Raw genomic sequence first — 20,128 nt, 5'->3', positions numbered from 1 at the left:
GCATTCACATCTACAGATTTACAGATATGTGTCCATTAGCAGAGACCTTGTGGGATAAATGAGAGCAACCAAAACATGAATAACCTCCAGCTCTGGCGCTAATGGCTACAATGACTGATTGAGTTCACACGCTCTCGTCGCTCAGTTGAATAAATCACTGTCAAGGATCAGAGAGAGGATTTTACTGCACTTTCCATTTGAAGGGTGACTGGCTCAATCTCTTCCCTGTTGTTAACCTTGGCCCCATCCAATGAACAGAAGAGGTCTGTCAGCACTGAGCCAATTCACAGCAAAATGGCCCGTCAGTCAGTCAGCCTCGCGGCTCCACACAGAGACTCACAGCAGCCGCGGCAAAATGGCCGGTGTAGGTATTTTGGGATGATTTATCTCCGCCATGGAGTGTTTAGGCAACATGATAATTTCGCCTGTCCCTCATTGGACGAGACAGATTAGGTTAACAAGGTTAAAGCTCATTGGCCCTGGGCAAAAATGAGAGCCAATGAGATTAGAATTGAGTTCCAGGGAAAAGTGATCTACCCTGCTCTTGAAAGGAGAGAGGGTTTGGGCCTGTAATAGCACCGCTGTGGTCGCACTGGAGTCCCACTTCTTGGTGCTGGAGCTGAAAAGGCTAGACTGGACTGCCTTTAATTACTATGAATTTATTGATTGGTTTTAGAGTGCACAGCAGTGAAGAACTTAAGCAACAAATTATGCTCTGAAGCATTCACGACTACAGTGAAAATGTTTTCTTCTGTAAATTTGGATTATGTAAAAGCACCAAAACATTTCAGGCTCAAATGTAGTTTTTAAAAAGTTGGTTTTAATTTAATTTAACATATTTTGATTTGATTTAAAGCACCGTACAATAACAAATAATAGTCTGGTTCATTACATACAGTCGCTATGCACTTTATGTGTTTTTTATGCACACTGTTCATTGCACCTTATTTGTTTCACGGCACCACCATTTTCATACTGCATATTCATATTTATTCTGAACTGGAATTCTACTCCCTAATACATACTTCTTCTTAAACACTTTATTTTTTATTGTATTTTATATTTGATTGCTTGAAGTATGCCTAGGTTGTTCTTTTTATTTAATTGTGTTGTTATTGTCTGTGTGTGTAATGCTGCTGCTATCTATCTATCTATCTATCTATCTATCTATCTATCTATCTATCTATCTATCTATCTATCTATCTATCTATCTATCTAATTCAATTCAATTCAATTCAATTTATTCAAAATTGAATTGAATTGAATCTATCTATCTATCTATCTATCTATCTATCTATCTATCTATCTATCTATCTATCTATCTATCTATCTATAATCAATAATGTATCAAATACCTAGAGAGATCGATCTACAGCTGCCCTCCGCTTTATGGAGCTTTGTAGTAATTTTCAGATCACATCAGATCACAAAAACAGCCCATAGCTTTACTGTTTTTGGTCATTTTCACTGCTTTTGTAGCATTTTTGGCTGCAGCAGCCAGCTGTTTTTTGTGTGAAAAAGCTCTAAAAAACCTGCATTAAACTCTTTAAGCTTTTATCAAAATGTAAACTTTGCTGTGTTAACTTTAATTAGAAACCATCAGCCCTTTTATCTCACACATTTAATTGTGCACTGCAAAAAAGGTGTGTAAATTAAGATTATTAAATCTAGAAATAAGCATATTGTACGCTTAAAATTAACTCTTAAAACAAGATAAATTAAAGCTGCAAGCAGCGATGAACTGGTCTGAGCAGAGTGCACTGACAATTATTTGTTTCTTACCAAGATTTAAAAAAAACCTTTAGATTTAGAAGTGTTAGATCATTTATCTTGTTTTAAGAGTTAATTTCTTATTTTAAGCGTTCAACATGCTTATTTCTAGATTTAATAATCTTAATTTAAGGAATCTTGTCAAGTGAAATTATCTGTCCATGCAGCAAGATCATTTCCCTCAGATTTTGTGTTTTTATCTTGTATTTAGACACACCTTTTTGCAGTGTGTAAAGGCAAAGAACAAAACAGCAAAACAAAACAATTTAAAGGAATTACTCGTCATTTTGGGAAATGCAAGTAGCAGTAGGCTATTCGAGACTTTTTACAGGCGCTGGATCAAAAAAGGATCAAAAAATTTCAAACAAGGAAACAAGATATGCACACTGTCTTCTAAGAAATCAACATTTTTTTTTACAATGCCTTTTAATACAGTGTGCAGAGTTTGTTCTTTGAGTGATGGCGACCTCATATCTGTCCATTAAATCTGAAACTGCTATGAAAGGATAACTAGCTATAGGTTTGGCCAGGTTTTTAGACTTCTGACTTTTTACCACCACTTCAATACAACGAAGGTAAGTGAAATCTCATCTGTGCGGCGTCAAATACTGAAAGATTGTCTGTATAATTATAAACAAAGCATGCTTTCAAATGTTTTTCTCTCCACTCAGAGAAAGTTTTCTCTTGACAGGTGAGTGCTTTCTGTCTCTCTGCTGTTGTGGAGTTTAACATTTCACTCTAAGGTTTTCATTTGACACTAAGTGCTCAGGTTTCCTGTCAGACATCAGAATTTATTTTATTTTGGCACTGGGAAATTGAATTTGATCTCCAAACCTTAACAAATGAAACTGAAACTATCTAGGTGGCTACTGGCTGAAAAGTTTAAAACTGTCCGTTGAAATGATGTAAAAAGAGAGATTTCTTTTTGATTATGATATATATACAAGCTAGAAAAGCTTATGGTGAAATGGCCCTTTAAATGAGACATGTTTGTATTTCCTTCGGTGATTAAAACAAAAAAGATCTATTGAGATGTTTCCTGGCAACAAAAAACACTGAATTCTGTACCAACACTGCAAAAAAGGTGTGTCTAAAAACAAGATAAAAACACTAAATCTGAGGGAAATGATCTTGCTGCATGGACAGATTATTTCACTTGACAATTTTTCTTAAATTAAGATTATTAAATCTAGAAATAAGCATGTTGAACAGTAAAAATAAGAAATTAACTCTTAAAACAAGATAAATTAAAGATGCAAGCAGTGATGAACTGGCCCGAGCAGAGTGCACTGACAATTATTTGTTTCTTACCAAGATAAAAAAAACTTTAGATTAAAAGTGTTACATAATTTATCTTGTTTTAAGAGTTAATTTCTTATTTTTACTGTTCAACATGCTTATTTCTAGATTAATAATCTTAATTTAAGGAATCTTGTCAAGTGAAATTATCTGTCAATGCAGCAAGATCATTTCCCTCAGATTTAGTGTTTTTATCTTGTTTTTAGACACACCTTTTTTTAAATGTAACATCTTTAATATGGACTCTCCCTCCTGACCTACCTCACTGTTGGACAGCTGGTACCAGGGCTGCTTCCCGTAGGTGAAGATCTCCCAGAGGACGACGCCGAAGCTCCAGATGTCGCTCTCCGTGGTGAACTTCCTGTACATGATGCTCTCAGGGGGCATCCAGCGGATCGGCAGCATCGTCCGTCCGCCCACCTTATGAGGGAAACAATGTAATGTAATTTGAGAAAAAAGTCAAATTGTCAAGAAAAATGTCGATATGACAAGAATAAAGTTGATATGACAAGAATAAAGTTGATATGACGAGAAAAAAGTTGATATGACGAGAAAAAAGTTGATATGACGAGTAAAAAGTTGATATGACGAGAAAAAAGTTGATATGACGAAAATAAAGTTGAAATGACGAGAAAAAAAAAATTGATATGATGGGGCGTTCCCGGTGGCACACCTGGTAGATCGTATACCACAGAGGCCCAGTCCTCGTAAGCGGGCGGCCCGGGTTCGAATCCGGCTCGGAGCCCTTTCCCGCATGTCTTCCCCTCTGTCTCCCCCTTTCACTCTAAATATCTCTACTCTCAATAAAGCAATAAAATGCCCAAAAAATATCTTAAAAAAAAAAAAAAATTGATATGATGAGAATAAAGTTGATATGATGAGAAAAAAGTTGATATGACGAGAATAAAGTTGATATGACGAGAATAAAGTTGATATGACAAGAAAAAAGTTGAAATGTTGAGAAAAAAGTAAAAATGACAAGAATAAAGTCAAAATACAATAGAAAAAAAGATTTGGCGAGAATAATGTCAACTTTTTGAGTTTGGTAAAGCTGAAAGATATTCAAAGATTCATTGTTCCTGTGTCCATAAGTCATCAGAGGAACATTGTTTTCTATCCAAACAGTTAGTAGACTGCAAGCTACAACCTGATTTTCATCATATCATAAAATGACCAATAACCATGATTTTAAAGGGTGTAGAAGGCTAAGATCCCCCTACACATAAACAAGCAAAGGGGAAAATGCTTTTTAATATAATTTATGTGAATTTTTTAGACATATATTAGACACATTGAGGAAAATCAGGTTGTAGTTCGGTCTACTTTACCAAACTTAAAAAGTTGACTTTATTCTCGACATTTCAACTTTTTTTTCGAAGTGCATAATGCTTTTTTTCTCTCCTCCCCTTATTATTATTTTTCCTCCTACCTGGCCCTAATCCTCTTCTGTAGATATTTACAGCTAACAGACATATTAAGAATAAGTCAATTTTTGTGTCAAAATATTCATAAGTTAAAGAAAAGAAGAAATTATGTGGTCTGTGGTGATTGGTCCAATAGTTAATAATTAACTATTATTTAATTAACTATTTAAAAATGTTTAACTATTTCAAAACACTTTAAATTAATTGTTACAGCCACCAAAAAAAAAGGCCAGAGAAGACGACATTTTTTTCTAAACTTTGGCTGTCAAGTTTTCACCCCTGAAATAAAGATAACTTTTATCTTTTCCAGCCACGTACCCGATAGTAGTCTGTGCTGTAGATGTCTCGGGACATGCCAAAGTCTCCTATTTTGACCACCAGGCCCTCCCCCACCAGACAGTTGCGAGTTGCCAGGTCGCGGTGGACAAAGTGCAGCGATGCCAGGTAGACCATGCCCGAGGCGATCTGGGCGGCGATGTGCAACATCTGAGGCAGAGTGAGCTGACCCAGCGGGGGCATCTTGGACTCCTCCAGGATCCGAGCGTCAGGGCCGTGAGCTCTGCAGGGTTACACAAGGGAACATGTGAGTGCTTTTGAATCAAGGCTGCTTGAGTCTGCAGGTATTTTTCATAGTGTATATACATAGTTGTTTCATCTTATTTCAGTTTTATGGCAGCAGATTACCAGATATTTGACCTCTTTAGGTCTGAAATTGTCATTCAAATGAAACAATCTGATCAATAATAAGAAGCTGAGATGTCTGAAAACATGACAAGAGGCTCTAACTGTGCAAACCAAAGGGCTCACTTATCACTGGTTTAAAGCCGTTGTAGTATATTTTATGTTACAAGTGGTTAGCCTGGCTAACACCAGACTAATCACAAATGAGATTAGTCTGGAAACCAGCCATTCATTTCTCCGTAGAGGAGGCGTGGTTTACGATCCTCCGGAGCCGTTTATTGGGCGCTATGAATGTCTATCATAAGCGTCTGTAGGTAGCTCTTAGCCAATCGTATCAGTTATACCAGATGACGTATGTAGAGCGACAGAAATTGATGTTTACATAGCCGGACTAGCCCATCTCTACTTTGAGACTAAAATGCTCAATTCTGCTTCTGCAACGTTTTTCTGCAGCATGTTCTGGCTCTGGCTGCTCACCGTCTACCGGCAGTATGAGTGTGTGTGTGTGTGTGTGTGTGTGTGTGTGTCTGTGAGAGAGTGTTGCTTGCTGCTTTGCTTTTCCAGTTCTCGCTTTCTGCAAGATTATTTGTTTATTATTCCCCCTCATGTCATTCAGCCACACACATCCACTGATTTTATGGGCAATAAACAAGCTGCTGGGGGTCTCTCGGCGGCTCTGCTGTCCCCCGGCTCGTAGCAAGATCACCGGAGTTACAGCAGTGAGCGGTAGCGGGGCTAGTTGGTAGATTAGGCTTTAGCCAAATCCTGTTGGAAGCAAGACTAAAACATCCTTTTTGGTGGTGAAACAGGAGTGTAAAGTCAAACGTTTTTCTTTTAAAATAAACTTTATATTTAAAACGCTAACGTCTACAGCTAAATCCAAAGAGAGTTTTGCGTCTGCTGCAGCCATGTTGGATCCGTAAGAAAACTACAAAACTACAAGCTTCCGTCTGTCCAGTAGTACGCGTCATCGTCTTGCCGTCCCTCCCCATTCTGTGATTGGATCCCTAAAACAGGGCTAAGAAACGGCCTTAGTTGCAAGACCCTTTCGCAGGCGCAAGGCAGTATGGGTATACTCAGGCTAACAAGTGGTATATTTTATTGTTACTTTTAATATGAGTCTTCTGCTTTAGTAAAAGGCCCAATCCTGACCTCCTGATTGTGTAAAAGTCTGGTTTAAAGCAGAAATAATTTGCTATAGGGCTCTGGGATTTGTCAGATATTAGAGGCGTTAATATAAATAGTATGAGTTGTTTCCTTTTAAGGTTAAAAGTAGACCTAGCAGCGTGCGTGTGCACAGAAAACGTGCCCCATATGTTAACTGTGGGCTCTTCCAATTCTGGTTTACAGAATTTTTAAATACGTCCTGACACAGAGAGAAAAACTCAGAGAACTCAGAGCTTTATAGGAGACGGGACACCTTTTTTCAGCAGCCCTTAAGATTTGACAAGTGTTCTCCCGCTGTACCTAGGCAGTGTATTCTGATGTCTGATCTGTCAGTTTTTTCACTTATCCTTTATTTATTTTCTTGCGGAATCATGATGTCGAGAGTACAGAGGAAACACAATACAGCACAGACAAAACACATGCAAAAACATTAGAAACAGTTACAGTGAAAGGCAGAGTTATTGGTTACCATAGTTTTAAACTGGCCCAGAGTTATAATTGTGTTGAGTTTGAGTGAATGTTCCAGTAGATGCAGCAGAAAAACTGAAAGCAGTTTTTCCAAATTAAGTATTTGTCCAAGGAACATTAAGCATTAAGCAACCACTAGAGTGTGTTGGATAATTACTATGTGACCAGTTTAGTAAAGTGCTGAGGTATAATAAAGAAAACGAAAAGGAACATCGATGTGCTCTTTAATTCATTTTCTCACTCAAGAGAGATAGTAATTCCACACCGTTTCATGGATTTGTCTGAAAAATGTCCATGGATATTTATGAAAACTGATTTAATGGATATAGAATTTGATTATTAACCCTTGTGTAGTCTTAATATTCTGCATACTCTCATTGTCCACAAATGACCCAAATCTCTAAAAATAAAGCAGTTTCATTGAATTACAAACCCAAAATCTTATTTTTCATAAAGAAACAGCCTCTGACGCATGAATCACTTTTTGAATATCAGGTTTTCAAACTTAACAGTTCAGCAAAACTGAGGTAAAATAATAATGACAAACTTGAACTTCTTTGAAAGTTGATTAACCATATATGTATATAGTTATATGGTCTTATATATGGTACAATAAGGAAATGGGCTACAAAATACTCATCTTCTCTCATTTTTTGAATCATTGCCTCCAACCACAAGGTGTATAAACAACAACAGTAAATAAGATAAAACCTTTCAACCAAAACAGATCATTAAGGTTGTTTTTTTCTGCTGTTCAACACAGTGGTGGTTCAATTTTGACCCTAAAGACAACGCAAGGGTTAAACGTAGATCAAGGTAACCATCACTATTTTCCTAAGCAATGTATTTTTCAGCAAGGGCACAAAACAACACTGTCAATATATTGTTTTGGGGTTGTTGTTTTTTGCCTAAAATTGCTTTAAGGCAAAGTTGTCACTGAAAAAACAAAACAAAGAACTACAGTATATATTTAAGTGGCAGTTTTACATTTACAAGTCAAATCTAGTTTATATATCTCTGATTTTAAATTCTTGAAACTAATTAATTGAGCCTCTTTATTAATGATTTGAATAAAATGTAAAAATTTTAATTTCCCCAAACATTTTTAGCTTTTTAAAAGTAGTTTTGAGGTCAGATGTGTTTGTGGTGATTCTATTTTCAATAAAGGTTATAATTATTTTTGCTTTTCACCATTGGTAGATAAAGGAATATTTTCCTTATTTGTTGTTATTTGTTTCTGCTCTGGAGCTGACCACTGTGCCTTGTAAAGGGGACACATATTTCTATTTGTGAAGAACAGAACATGTTGGCCTCTGCTTTTCTTCTCTGCTTCTATTGGCTGTTGAGAATAACCAAACGCTGGGATTGGGCTCCCAGTATGTTGGTAACTATGGCATCAACCTTGGGTCACCTGAAGGACAATGACCTCAGCATGCAATCTGCAGATTGAACATTTCTGACATATATGAGCTCCTGAGAGCACTGCAGCCATGGTTGGCACGGCCCCGCCATAATAAAGCCTTCACCAGTGATGCTTAATAGAAAACACAAGGCTGGTAATACGCCTACAACTGATTTGCAATAATGTAATTCGGAGATGCAGAACACATTGACTCTCACGGATCATAAACACCCACTCTCATGTCAAACTCCGGCCTAAATGAGCAAATCACAGATGATGTGTCTCCATCCATCCTAATATCTCTCCTCTCCACTTTGTCCCCTTCTTACAAAGGAAGTTGTCTATACAATCACTATTAGTTTAAAAGGCAGGTGCAGGGTGGGAAAGCAGCTGCATTGTGGGGGCCCTCAGACGTTTCACCCATTCTGTCTGTTGGAAATGCGATTTTCCATCCATTGGTGAACATATATCTCAGGCAAAGTCTGTGTGAACGCATGTGTGTTTGTGTCTTCATTCCCAATCTGTCTCCTGTGGAGGACACCTGGCAGACAGCGTCCACTGCGTCTGCTCCAACAGTTTGTCAGATGGTTCCCAGGTGCCAAGTGAGCTCTAATTGGTCAACGCTGTCTCAGTCCTCGGGGACTCCTTTAGCTCCCTCCAGAGGGTTCTAAACTATGCTTTTAGAATATAATTTAAGTGGTTAAAATAAGATAAAACACTTCAAGTGTTATTGTGAACATCCTCTAGACCAGGGGTCTCAAACTCTAATTACCTGGGGGCAGCTGGAGGCAGTATAATAACCAAAAAAAGACACAAAATTACCAAAAAAAACCCACAATATGACAGAAAAAAACTAAATTATTTAAAAAAGACACAAAATTACTAACAAAATACACAAAATTACCAAAAGAAAGACACAAAATTACCAAAAAAGACACAAAATGATTTTAAAAAAGACACAAAATGACACAAAAAAGACACAAAATGACCAAAAGACACAAAATGACAGGAAAAACTAAATTACTTAAAGAAGAAAGAAATGAACAAAAAAAGACACAGAATTACCAAACAAAGACACACAATTATTAAAAAAGACACAAAATTACAAAAAAAAAAGACACAAAACTATTTAAAACAGACAGAATTGCCAAAAAAGACACAAAATTATTTAAAAAAGACACAAAATTATTTAAAAAAAGACACAAAATTACCAAAAAAAAGACACAAAATTACAGAAAAAAAGTAATTAAAGGGACCTTCCACACACAACACGGTAAAGTGACATTCATATAAAACCGCACTTGGCTGCGAGTTTGAGGCCCCTGTTCTAGAGGCATCATTTTAGCTCAGTGTACAGTTCAAGGACACTTTTCTCTATTTCTGTTATAAGTGCTGGTTACTTGCTGCATCCATCAGCGCAGGGGTCGGCAACCTTTACTAACTAAAGAGTCATTGTTGGATGGCATACCTCATTTTGAGCCTTTCTATGCAGATGAAACAGTCTACGAAGTCTAAATGAACCTACCCATAATACTAATCAGTCATAATGTTCTGAATATACGTAAGATGAATGGCAAAATATCTTTCAAATACCATTTGAGAATGTCCTATTTATTTAGTAGGGAATGGACTGTATGGGTCCACTTGGGTCCTGGCTGCATTCTGACAAAATCATACTAATAAATGCTCATTATTGTTTATTGTTAATTGTTAAAAGGACCCCCATTAGTTGTGACCAAAATGGGACGAGCTAGTCTTCCTGGGGTCTAAACAAAAAAAAAAAAATCATTGAACAATGATAATGTAAAAACAATGAAACATTGTAGACATAATTAAAAATCATCAGAAAATATTCAACAAAGTTATTAAATTCAAAAGTATTACATTCATTATTACATTCATACAGTCCATTCCCTACTCACTAATTTAAATAGTTCATTCTCAAATGGTAGTTGAAAGATATTTTGCTATTCAGCTTATGTATATTCAGAACATGACCTATTAGTATTATGGGTAGGTTCATTTAGACTCAGTGGGCTGTTTTATCTTCATAATAAGGCTCAGAATAAGGTATGAGGCTCCATTATGATATTTTTCTCTTTTTTTGGCCAACAATGGCTCTTAAGTTAGTAAAGGTTGCTGATCCCTGGTGTAGACAATATACACTCCCACGATCGTCCTCATTCCTGCATTTGTACCAAAACCAAGACCTAGTAGTGTGTGTGCGTGTGTGTGTGTGTGTGTCACTTGTCAGTGGTAGTTTGAAAACCACAACGACTTCAAAATAACCAATCACAAATGAAATGAAATGAACTTGTGAACATTGGAGGCTGGTGCTACAGTAGGTACCTGAGGAAGCGGTTGAGGTCTCCGTGTCTCATGTATTCAAACACCATGGCCAGCGGCTCTCCGTCCGTACAGACACCGTAGAACCGCACGATGTGCTGGTGCTGGAGCACCGTCAGCAGCTCCGCCTCCCTCTGGAAGTCCTGCCGGGTCGACTCGTTGGCGTCCTTTAGAGTCTGCCACCACACAAGGAGGTGAGTGTTTATATGCTTTTTACTGGAGCAACCAACCAGCCCAGGTGTAACAAAAGGCAATTGTGTGATAGAAAAATGAAAGTTATGTGAGTTGCAAGGTTATAATAGTTTGGGATTTTACATTAGTTTTACTTTTAATTTTGTTGTGATTTTTTGTTTTCAAATTCAGTTCGTTTTAATTCAATTTTAGAGTGAGTTTGCTAGTTTTTAATTCGTTTTTATTTTTTGGAAAATATTTAGTTTTAGTTTAGTTTTTATTAGTTTTAGTTTTTTTGTAATGGGGTATTTGTTGGGTTCGAGATTAAATTTGTCTTATCGATCTCAGCCCCAATAAGTTTATTAAGCCATAAAACCAGATAGATGAAATAGATTTCATTATGGAAAAAAGTTGACAGACGAAAACGAAGGACATTTTCACTATAATTTTAGCTAGTTTTAGTCAGTTTTGTAACCACAAAATACAGTTTCAGTTAGTTATCTTCTTTTTTTTTTTTAAACTCTCGTTTTTATTTTTATTTCAGTTAACCAAAATGTTTTTTCAATTTAATTCTTCGTTATTTCTTTAGTTTTCGTTAACTACAATAACCTTGGTGAGTTGATGAGAAGCATTGAGCCCAGATATCTTTGCCACGCCCCTGCTTTTCAATGATGGGCTGCAATAAAAGCACAAATCTGATTAATGGAATGATAAATCTGAGCAGAGTCAGAATCATCGCCTTGTTTTTATTCGCTGTGGTTTGCATTAACCTGTTGTAACATGAGCCGTGTATTAAACCGACTGACTGTCCTCAACAAAGACATCTCACTCTGAAACCGCAGGATGTTATTTCAGTGGCCGGACGATTTAAGCATAAGTGCAGCGTATTTACTTTTACTCTTGTTGGTGCAGTATCAAGTAGCTTTGTTGAGTACTTATCTTTATGTTTTTTTAAAGAGGAGAGAGATCAGGAATGACCTGCAATAAAGGTCCCAGGCTGCAAAATATTCCTTGTTTTAAGCATTTGCGAATAAGCAAAAAATGGATTGAAGCTGCTGATGGCACAATGAACTGCACGTAAGTTGCAACCACTATCTGCCTTGTTTCAAGCTTAGATTCCCAAAAGATATCGTTCTAGTGATATTAAAGAGCAAACATGCCCATAAAGATTTGCAGCTGGTAGAAATTGCAAGGATGCTGCAAGCAACAGGTCCTGACTAACGAGGTGCAGAGGAATTCCTCAAGATGTCAGTCAAGGAATTTAAGCGTAGCAGAGAGAAACCATATTATGGATTTACTATCCCAGTCTGCCAGTGCTGCTGATGTTTTAAACCTTCAGACTGTTGAAGATGTCAGGAAGAGCGTGTGTGTAAGTGCTGTTAGTGAGGCTGAAAGTTTGCAGTTTGTTGGGCATTGTATTGAGAATTTAACGGTTCCTTTCTGTCTCATCTCTGCAGGTTTAGCAGCCACAAAAGCTGCACAATCTCTTAGTGAATTCACCTGTGAGAAAGTTGCAGTTCATAAAGATAAAAACAGTAAAGTTTGCAACCTAATTGTAGCATTTTTTTATTTTAAGGTCAAGGTGAAGGTCCCGTTTATTTCTAGAGCACCTTATACACAACCAAGGTTGACCAAAGTGCTTTACATAACTGAATAACAACAAAAAATCCAAAAGATACATAAATGAATAACAATAAACTTAAAAATAGAAATAAAAAGACAACTTCATCTAGTAATATATGATATGAGATGTACAATACAGCACAAAGTAATAACTTTTTTCTCACACAGGTTCAAAAGCCTGGGAGAAAAAATGAGTTCAAATATATTTCAACTGCATAAGTACTGAATGTGTTGGGGAGATAGTGAGGAATGGCATGTAAATTCACTCACCTTGATGGCGACCAGCATCTTGTCGCTGTCGGGGCTGAGGTTGGCGCACTCTGCCAGGTAGACTTTGCCAAACGCTCCTTCACCCAGCTCCCACTTCAACACGATGTCCTGACGCTTAATATGCTGCACACCTGAACATTAAAATACAGAAAAAGGTTGATAAACAGGGTGAAATCATGCCTTGTTTGCACCTGAACTTAATTAAATTTGCTCAAGATTTCCCCACCTTTAGTTTACTTTGTTGTGTCTTATGAAATCCATGCAAAAACAAAAAACAGACTGTGAGCAAAGCAACTCACATGAAAGTGTTTCTCAAAAATAATAACACCAACAATCAAGATTCTGAAACTTCATTATATTTGGGTGAATAAGTAAGGTCAATTATAGTTTGTTGATACATATTAGAGCATAATATTGCCATAAATGACAGAAAAACACCATATTTTGGGATGTCCAAAAATGACTATTGTGTTTTTCTGTAATTTCTGGAAAAGCCACCCAACTACGTGTATCAACAGACTATAATAAGACTATTTTGAGAGTATCGGGGCATTTGAAAATTTTAAGACTTTTTCCCGAAAAACTTCGACTATGCCTTTTTTTTTGAGGGGTCATTTTTGGACATCTCAAAATATGGTGTTCTTCTGTCATTATGGATTCAGTAAAAAATGGTTCAGCAGCAACACTCACACATGTCTTTCTCCTTGATGATGCCACAGAAGTACTGCGGGTTCTCTACAAAGCTGGATAAACCAGAGTCTTCATCCGAGGAAGGCGGGCTCGTTCCAAAGTTCATGAAGCGCAGCGACACAGCCAGGTCATCCTCAGTGCCCAAAACTGATGAACCTAATGAAAAGGCGGAGGGGTTGAAAACAAGCAGAACTGAGAGATTCGTGACACCAATCAGCCTCAAACCACTCGTGATTGCGACGGCCATCAAAAGAAAATTCATAACTCATTTTTTCTCTCGGAGGAATCTATGTTCTCCGCTACAAACTTGGCCGCACATTTGTTGGTGCCATGGTGACAGATGATGACAAGCTCTAATAATCACCATCATCAGCCATGCAGCAATCAGTACACATTGAATTGAGGAAAGGGGAAGGAAGCCTGAATGGTTAGCAACCCCAGACTATAGTGCGTATTAAAAGCCAAACAAGTGGGGCCCAAATTGTAAACCCCACTCAGCAAGGCAAACCACAGAACCCCTAGAGTCCAACACGGTAGAAAATGGAACAACAAAGAGAGCGCACAGAAGCGATGGACGGAAGGAAAGAGGGAGCAGGGTCCACTTAGGCAATCAGGCCCACTTAGGCACTTTGAGAGTGAGAAGGGTAGACGTGTGTGTGTGTGTGTTGGGGGTGGGGGGTGGGGTCCGAGCGGAGCTATATCACGTCTAGTTGTTCCTCCATCCATCCATCCATCCATCCATCCATCTATCCGTCCATCCATCTTCTTTAATGGCCCACACCACGTGGCAGTGGCCAAGGGAGGTTTCTACCGCCATTCTCATGCAGTAATTAAGGCACTTTAGCCCGGCCGACACAGCGGCCGCCTGTGTGCGAAGTTACAGCTCAGTGGAAATCCTATATTAGTCAGTCTCTCCTGCGCATTACCTTCTGAGAGCCTGACAGAACCACCTGCCATTTGAAACAATAATTTGGCAGAACGTTTGATTATGGCTCTCTTTGGTTCACATATGCGTCTTTAAATTGTGGTTCTGGGCTGAGACAATGTCATCTACTGTGTCCCATTCCTTTCATCGTGCTGGTAGGAGCATGGAAATGTATAACGGAAAGATTTATATGAGCATCAGTCATACTCTACAGTCATGTCCTCCTGCACAATAACCTGACGTACAATATTAGGAAAGTAAGGCAAAAAAGGAAACATTCTTATGTTGTTTCCATCTTCCTTGTTTCTTTCTTTCTCTGCACATAATATGTATAATGCATGTGTGTGTGTGTGTGTGTGTGTGTGTGTGTGTGTATATATATATATAAATATATATATATATTATACACTTCTCAACAAATAGGGTTCACAGAGTCCTCCTGGGGGATTTAAATAGGATTCAAATAATAATATCATATGAAAATAATGATAATAACTCTACTTATATAGGGCCTTTTAAAAGCAGTGTTTAAATAGAAGAGTACGCATGTGTGTATGTGTGTTTGTGCTCTTGAATACAAGAAGAAAAGACGCAAAATCATAGTGGACAGCAGGAAAAGGAATATTGATCCGACAACAATAATAATTTAAATTAGATTAAAATAACAAATAGATAAAAATGGATACAGAATCACAAAGAATGCAAATAAATAGGTAGAGGAAATATAGACAATAAAACAGTAAAAAAAAAAAAAAAAAAGGAGATCCACCAAACTGATGCAATTCACTTAAAATTTATATGAAATGGAAAATTCCTGTTGGCTAATTTTTAATATTGCAATAATTTAAATCGCAGGGAAAAAAATACAATGTCAGTTTTTTTTCCCAATATTGTACAGCTCTAAGTTCATTGTAGTGACCAAGCTGATCATATCTATTCAGTTATACCATTAAAGGTGCAGAAACTTTGGACAGAGCCAAGCTAGCTGTTTCCCCCTGCTTCCAGTCTTTGTGCTAAGCTAAGCGAACAGATAACTCTTTCTCGCTACTTGGTAAATACTCCTAAAGGAACATTGATTTTTTAATTGTGCAGGTATGGGATAGCAGCAAAAGGTTCAGTATGGTGTATCCTTATTGACAATGGTTAATGTTGTATTGAGGGACTAGTTGTTCATGTCAGCCCAGCCTCATGTCATTTGAATGTAACAATATTAAGCATTTGTATTAAGAATGAATGCCACAGGTGGGGCAGTTTTAGTGTGCCTAGTGTGTCTATATGCTTTTTGCTGTTTAAATAAAATAAAATAAAAATAAAAAAGTTGTTTCAAGGCAACACTAGTTTTCATTTTTTTCTGTCTTATAAGAAGTAGTTAATGTCTTGAATCTAGTTGGTGAATGTGTGGAAATCTAGAACAATACTACTTTTGTAGAGCTTACAATAAGGTAAATACACTTAAGATGATGCTAATACGAGTCAGGAATGCTAACTTGAATACATTTTGTCTCAAAATGCCAGTTTTTAATCTTATTTCAAGTAGGTGGTGGACTTAAATGTAGAACAGTGTCACAATTATAGAACTAAAAATGAGAAAATACACTTTCAAATTTAAAAAAAAGATGTTACTTTTGAGGGGAAAATACTATTTTTGAGGATCACAAGCTTATTATGAAACAAAACATCACAATTCTAGTCAAATATATCTAAAAATGAGTTTTCGCAGCTAATTTCAAGATCACTCTTATCTTGTAAGGCTTAAATATAATGTCTTATTTTAAGAAATCTTACCAAGAGAATTTTCACTTGTTCCATTGGCAGATTTTTTGTGCTTATTACAAGCAAAAATATCTTGTATTCATTTTTTTTTTTTTTGCTTATTTTTGGAGTGGCCTTTTTTCCAATGCATAGGGAATTTATTAAAATGAAACTGTAATTTTACAATAGGATTATAATTTTCTACAACTGAAATTAAAATGCAATCACTTCATTAAAAGAATAAGACAAACTGTCAAACAATTCCTTTGATAAACAAGCGTCTCTGGTATTATGTTTGCAGTAAATTAAATAATGTGTTTTAACTTACGGTGAATGCCAAACTTTGAATGCTGGCCACACTTGTTAATAACCAACACCATGATGAGAAGGAAGGTGCAGGCAAACACAGCGAGACCCACAGCCACAGACACCTGTTCCAACAAACACACATCTGCAGTCAGTGACATCATCCAGAAGCATTATTACTAGTCTGTATCTGGGAACGATGTCGTGTGCAGCCGTACCACAAACACTCGACTCTCTGAGTTCTCTGTGACGTCCATGTCTGATTTCTTGGTAGGTCCTGAGGGGCAGGAAGGAAATTTGTTAATGAAATATGACTCGCATCAAGAGTATGCAGTGTTGAGGAGATATATTAGGATTTTAGGAGAATAATGATCAATAACAATGGACTTACTTGGATCCACAAGGACTAGCATGAGGGAAGAGAGACCAAAAAACACATTTATGGACACTCATTACAGAGCCAAAAATGCTCTTAGTGATATTTAACTTATCAAACATTCATACACACTGGCCCTCATTTATCAGAAGAACGTAGAAACCAGCACAGATCAGAGCATATATACAAAAAAACTTGTTGTTTTTATGGTAAAAAAACAGCAGCTGTGGTTACCAGAACTTTACCGTAATAAATACGGTGCATAATATTACGGTAAAATTGTATTAGCACTGTTGATTTCACGTTTAAGATTGCCAATTTATTCCATATTTTACCGTAAAAAATAAAAAGAAACGCTGTTCTGCCATATAATTGACAAGAGAAAACTTTATTAATGCAGCATGAATTAAAGAATTTACCATTAAACATTACAGTGTATTTCTGTTCTGAGATATGATGTACATGTAATAGTGAGAAAAAGTGTTTTTTACAAAAAATAAATGCAAAAATGATGGCTTGTATATATATTACAGTATATTTTTTGTTACAAACAAGGTGTCAGTGAATTTTACAGTGGAGTAATGGATTTAAAAAATAAATAAAACTGTAAAAAATACTGTTTTGACTGATATATACATTTACGGTGTTTCATTGTTACTGAAACTGAATTAACCCATTTATCATTTTACGTCTTTTACTGTCATGGTTTAGCAGTTTTTCCCTGTAAAATCTACAAACATATTTTACAGTGTACAGTCTTACGACAGGGTTCACGTGTAGTTCCTGAAACGTTTGTATGTCGTTAATCTCATCGTAACAATGATTGGCTGTTGATAAATGTGCCGTCTGGAAACAAGCGTCCGCGCCCTAATATATACTCTGTTTAAAGGCCTCGCCCCTAGAGTTTACAACACCGAAGGACGTTATTCGTCCAAAAAGAGGATCCCCTAACCTTTTTTAATCACCTTAATTAGAAAAGTGCACCATTACAAATAAACAACACTGCAAAGCAGGTACAGATATATGCAGCAATGGGGGTTGATGAAATAAAAGTACTTATAGTTATATACTCAAGCAAGTTCAGTGAATATTTTAAATTTGGAGCACAGAGCACAGCTTTTTGGTTGTAGGAGGTAAGCAATGTTTTAAAGTCAGTTTTAACACTAAATGAAGAGGAATTTCTTAGAGTCAGAAAGTGAAACGCTGACGTCCAACAGTCCAATGGCGGTGAGTTAAGTGTGCACTCCCAAATTGATGAATGAGCTTTGCATAGAAATGACCGTAAACCCACTTTACGCCCACCTTCTGCCGTACGTTTGATAAATGAGGGCCACTGTGTATTCAACAGCTCAAGGTTAAATATTGAAACAAACTTTGGGCTTATAATTATAATACCCTGATTCCCTCAAAAAATTGGGATGCTGGGAAAAATTAGTAATTTTACAGAAAACAATACGTCCTAGTTTGAGTATTAGAGAACTTGTCTTTGTATTGGATTCAACTGATTATGTGTTACAAAGGAGAAGGCAGATATATATGATGCTTTGATGTGAATAATAATAATGCATATTTACTGGAGGGGGCACAAAATAGAACCAAATGTTTAAGTTAAGGATATAATGAGTGTTTTTTAGTTTCATGCTTCTCACCAGCCGATTAAGAGTTAATCAGGAAGCACTCGTGATGAAAGTATGTTCTTCACAGATCTGTAAGAGCTAATAATTACATAATGTTTCATTAACATAATTACTATATAGTTAGTTCCTCCTCCAATGCTTTCTAATGACAGTATTTACTCTTACTGGTTTTAACAGACGATAGCACATTACTCAGATTTTAGCTTCTCTTCATTGGCCCCCCGTTCGTTTTAGAATTGATTTTAAGATTTTACTGATCACTTTTAAAGCACGTCAGGGGCTGCCTCCAAGTTACATTTCACAGATATTGACACCTTATGAGCTGGCCCACAGCCTTAGGTCCTCGGGCCCCGGGTCCCTTCTGGTTGTTCCAAAGTCCAGGCTCTAAACTAAAGGTGATAGGGCATTTACCATCAGGGCCCCTCAACTCTGGATGCCCTGCCTGAGGACCTAAGGCTCACTGAATCACTGAATTATTTTAAATCACTTCTCAAAACACATTTTTACAGACTTGCATTCACGTGATGTTGGTCTTTCTAACTTGTGTGGTATGTGAATATGTATGTGTATATATGTGTGTAGATGTGTGTATGTGTATAAATGTGTGTATGTGTATATATGTGTGTATATATGTGTGTATATGTGTGTATGTGTATATATGTGTGTATATGTGTTTATGTGTATCTGTATGTGTGTATGTATATATATATATATATATTTTTTTTCCTGTCAAAGTACTTTGTGAACACTGTTTTTAAAGGTGCTATATAAATAAAGGTATTATTATTATTATTATTATTATTATTATTATTATTATTTTAAGGACCTTGTTGAAAGATGTTGCAGGAGAATCGAGCCAGTTAAAATCATAACATATTCAGATAGATTCCCCTTTTAGCCGCCCTAATGGCCTCCTCTACTAGTTATGGGAGGCTGCTCGGAAAAACATCCTGCAGCTCCAAAACAGTTTCAGGAACTCACCTGGAATTATCCCCTCAGGATCGTCGAAGGGGTTTTCCATGAAATTCCCGACGGCCGTGGCCTGATCCCGGCCCAGCTTGTTCTCCACAATCAGAGTGTAGTCGCCGTTGTTCATGTGGGTGGGCTTGTTGAGGAAGAGACATCCGTGCTTCACCGAGCCGTCGGCCGGGTCGGGGATGAGCTGGGTGTACGTGTAGATGCTCTCGTTGAGTAGCTTGCCCTTGTAGAGCCAGGTGATGCGTGGTTCAGGGTTGCCGTCGACAGCAAAGGGGAAACACCAGTGGTGCTGCTGCACGGCGTCCTTCAGGAAGATTATTTTGACTGGAACTGTTGGGAGATGAGAGATTTAAGAATTCAGAGCTGGTTAGACAACTGAAGTTATAATTCAATTCAATTCAGTTTATTTGCCAGACTCATGTCCAAAAGCCACGCAAGACAGGACAGATAACAGAAACAGAAAAACAAATACAATGTCCTCTCAGTCTGGATGTGTAGCTGGAGCAGCTCACAAAGGGATCTGAGAGTATCATCATGATACTGTTGGTGGACTCATTCAGATGTTGCATAAACTGAAACATCACATTTCTTAAAAGTGCTTTCAGTGTGCTAAAATTATAGTGAAAATGTTCATTTTCATCTTTGTCAACTTTTTTCATACGGTATACTTTTGGTTGATATCAAACCTATTTCATCTATTTGCTTTTATGACTTAGTAAACTTACTGGGGCTGAGATGGATCAACCAAAGGAAATAAAGGCAAAATTTGTTATGACCTCTTTGAATCTCGCACTCAACAAATACCCCATTACAAAAAAACCCTAAAAGTTACACTAATACTAA

General features: G+C 37.1%; 1 protein-coding gene across 2 annotated transcripts in view; it reads right to left on the bottom strand.

Annotated features, from left to right (window-relative positions):
• The window catches only part of ntrk1 (neurotrophic tyrosine kinase, receptor, type 1), a 49,598-nt gene that overhangs the window by 4,286 nt on the left and 25,184 nt on the right, over positions 1-20,128 (bottom strand). The window contains exons 8-16 of one of the 2 annotated variants that reach the window (XM_059339560.1): positions 19,289-19,615; positions 16,686-16,700; positions 16,513-16,571; positions 16,317-16,419; positions 13,312-13,467; positions 12,622-12,752; positions 10,561-10,733; positions 4,812-5,052; positions 3,331-3,489 (exon numbers count right to left, since the gene is read on the bottom strand). In XM_059339560.1, the coding sequence (XP_059195543.1) occupies positions 3,331-3,489; positions 4,812-5,052; positions 10,561-10,733; positions 12,622-12,752; positions 13,312-13,467; positions 16,317-16,419; positions 16,513-16,571; positions 16,686-16,700; positions 19,289-19,615 (1,364 nt within the window). The remainder of the gene's footprint in view (positions 1-3,330; positions 3,490-4,811; positions 5,053-10,560; positions 10,734-12,621; positions 12,753-13,311; positions 13,468-16,316; positions 16,420-16,512; positions 16,572-16,685; positions 16,701-19,288; positions 19,616-20,128) is intronic. The other variant, XM_059339561.1, reaches the window with a different exon arrangement.

This window comes from Centropristis striata, chromosome 8 (assembly GCF_030273125.1).
Source record: "Centropristis striata isolate RG_2023a ecotype Rhode Island chromosome 8, C.striata_1.0, whole genome shotgun sequence".
Classification (NCBI taxonomy): Eukaryota; Metazoa; Chordata; class Actinopteri; order Perciformes; family Serranidae; genus Centropristis; species Centropristis striata.
This window is presented reverse-complemented; position numbering and strand designations above follow the sequence as displayed.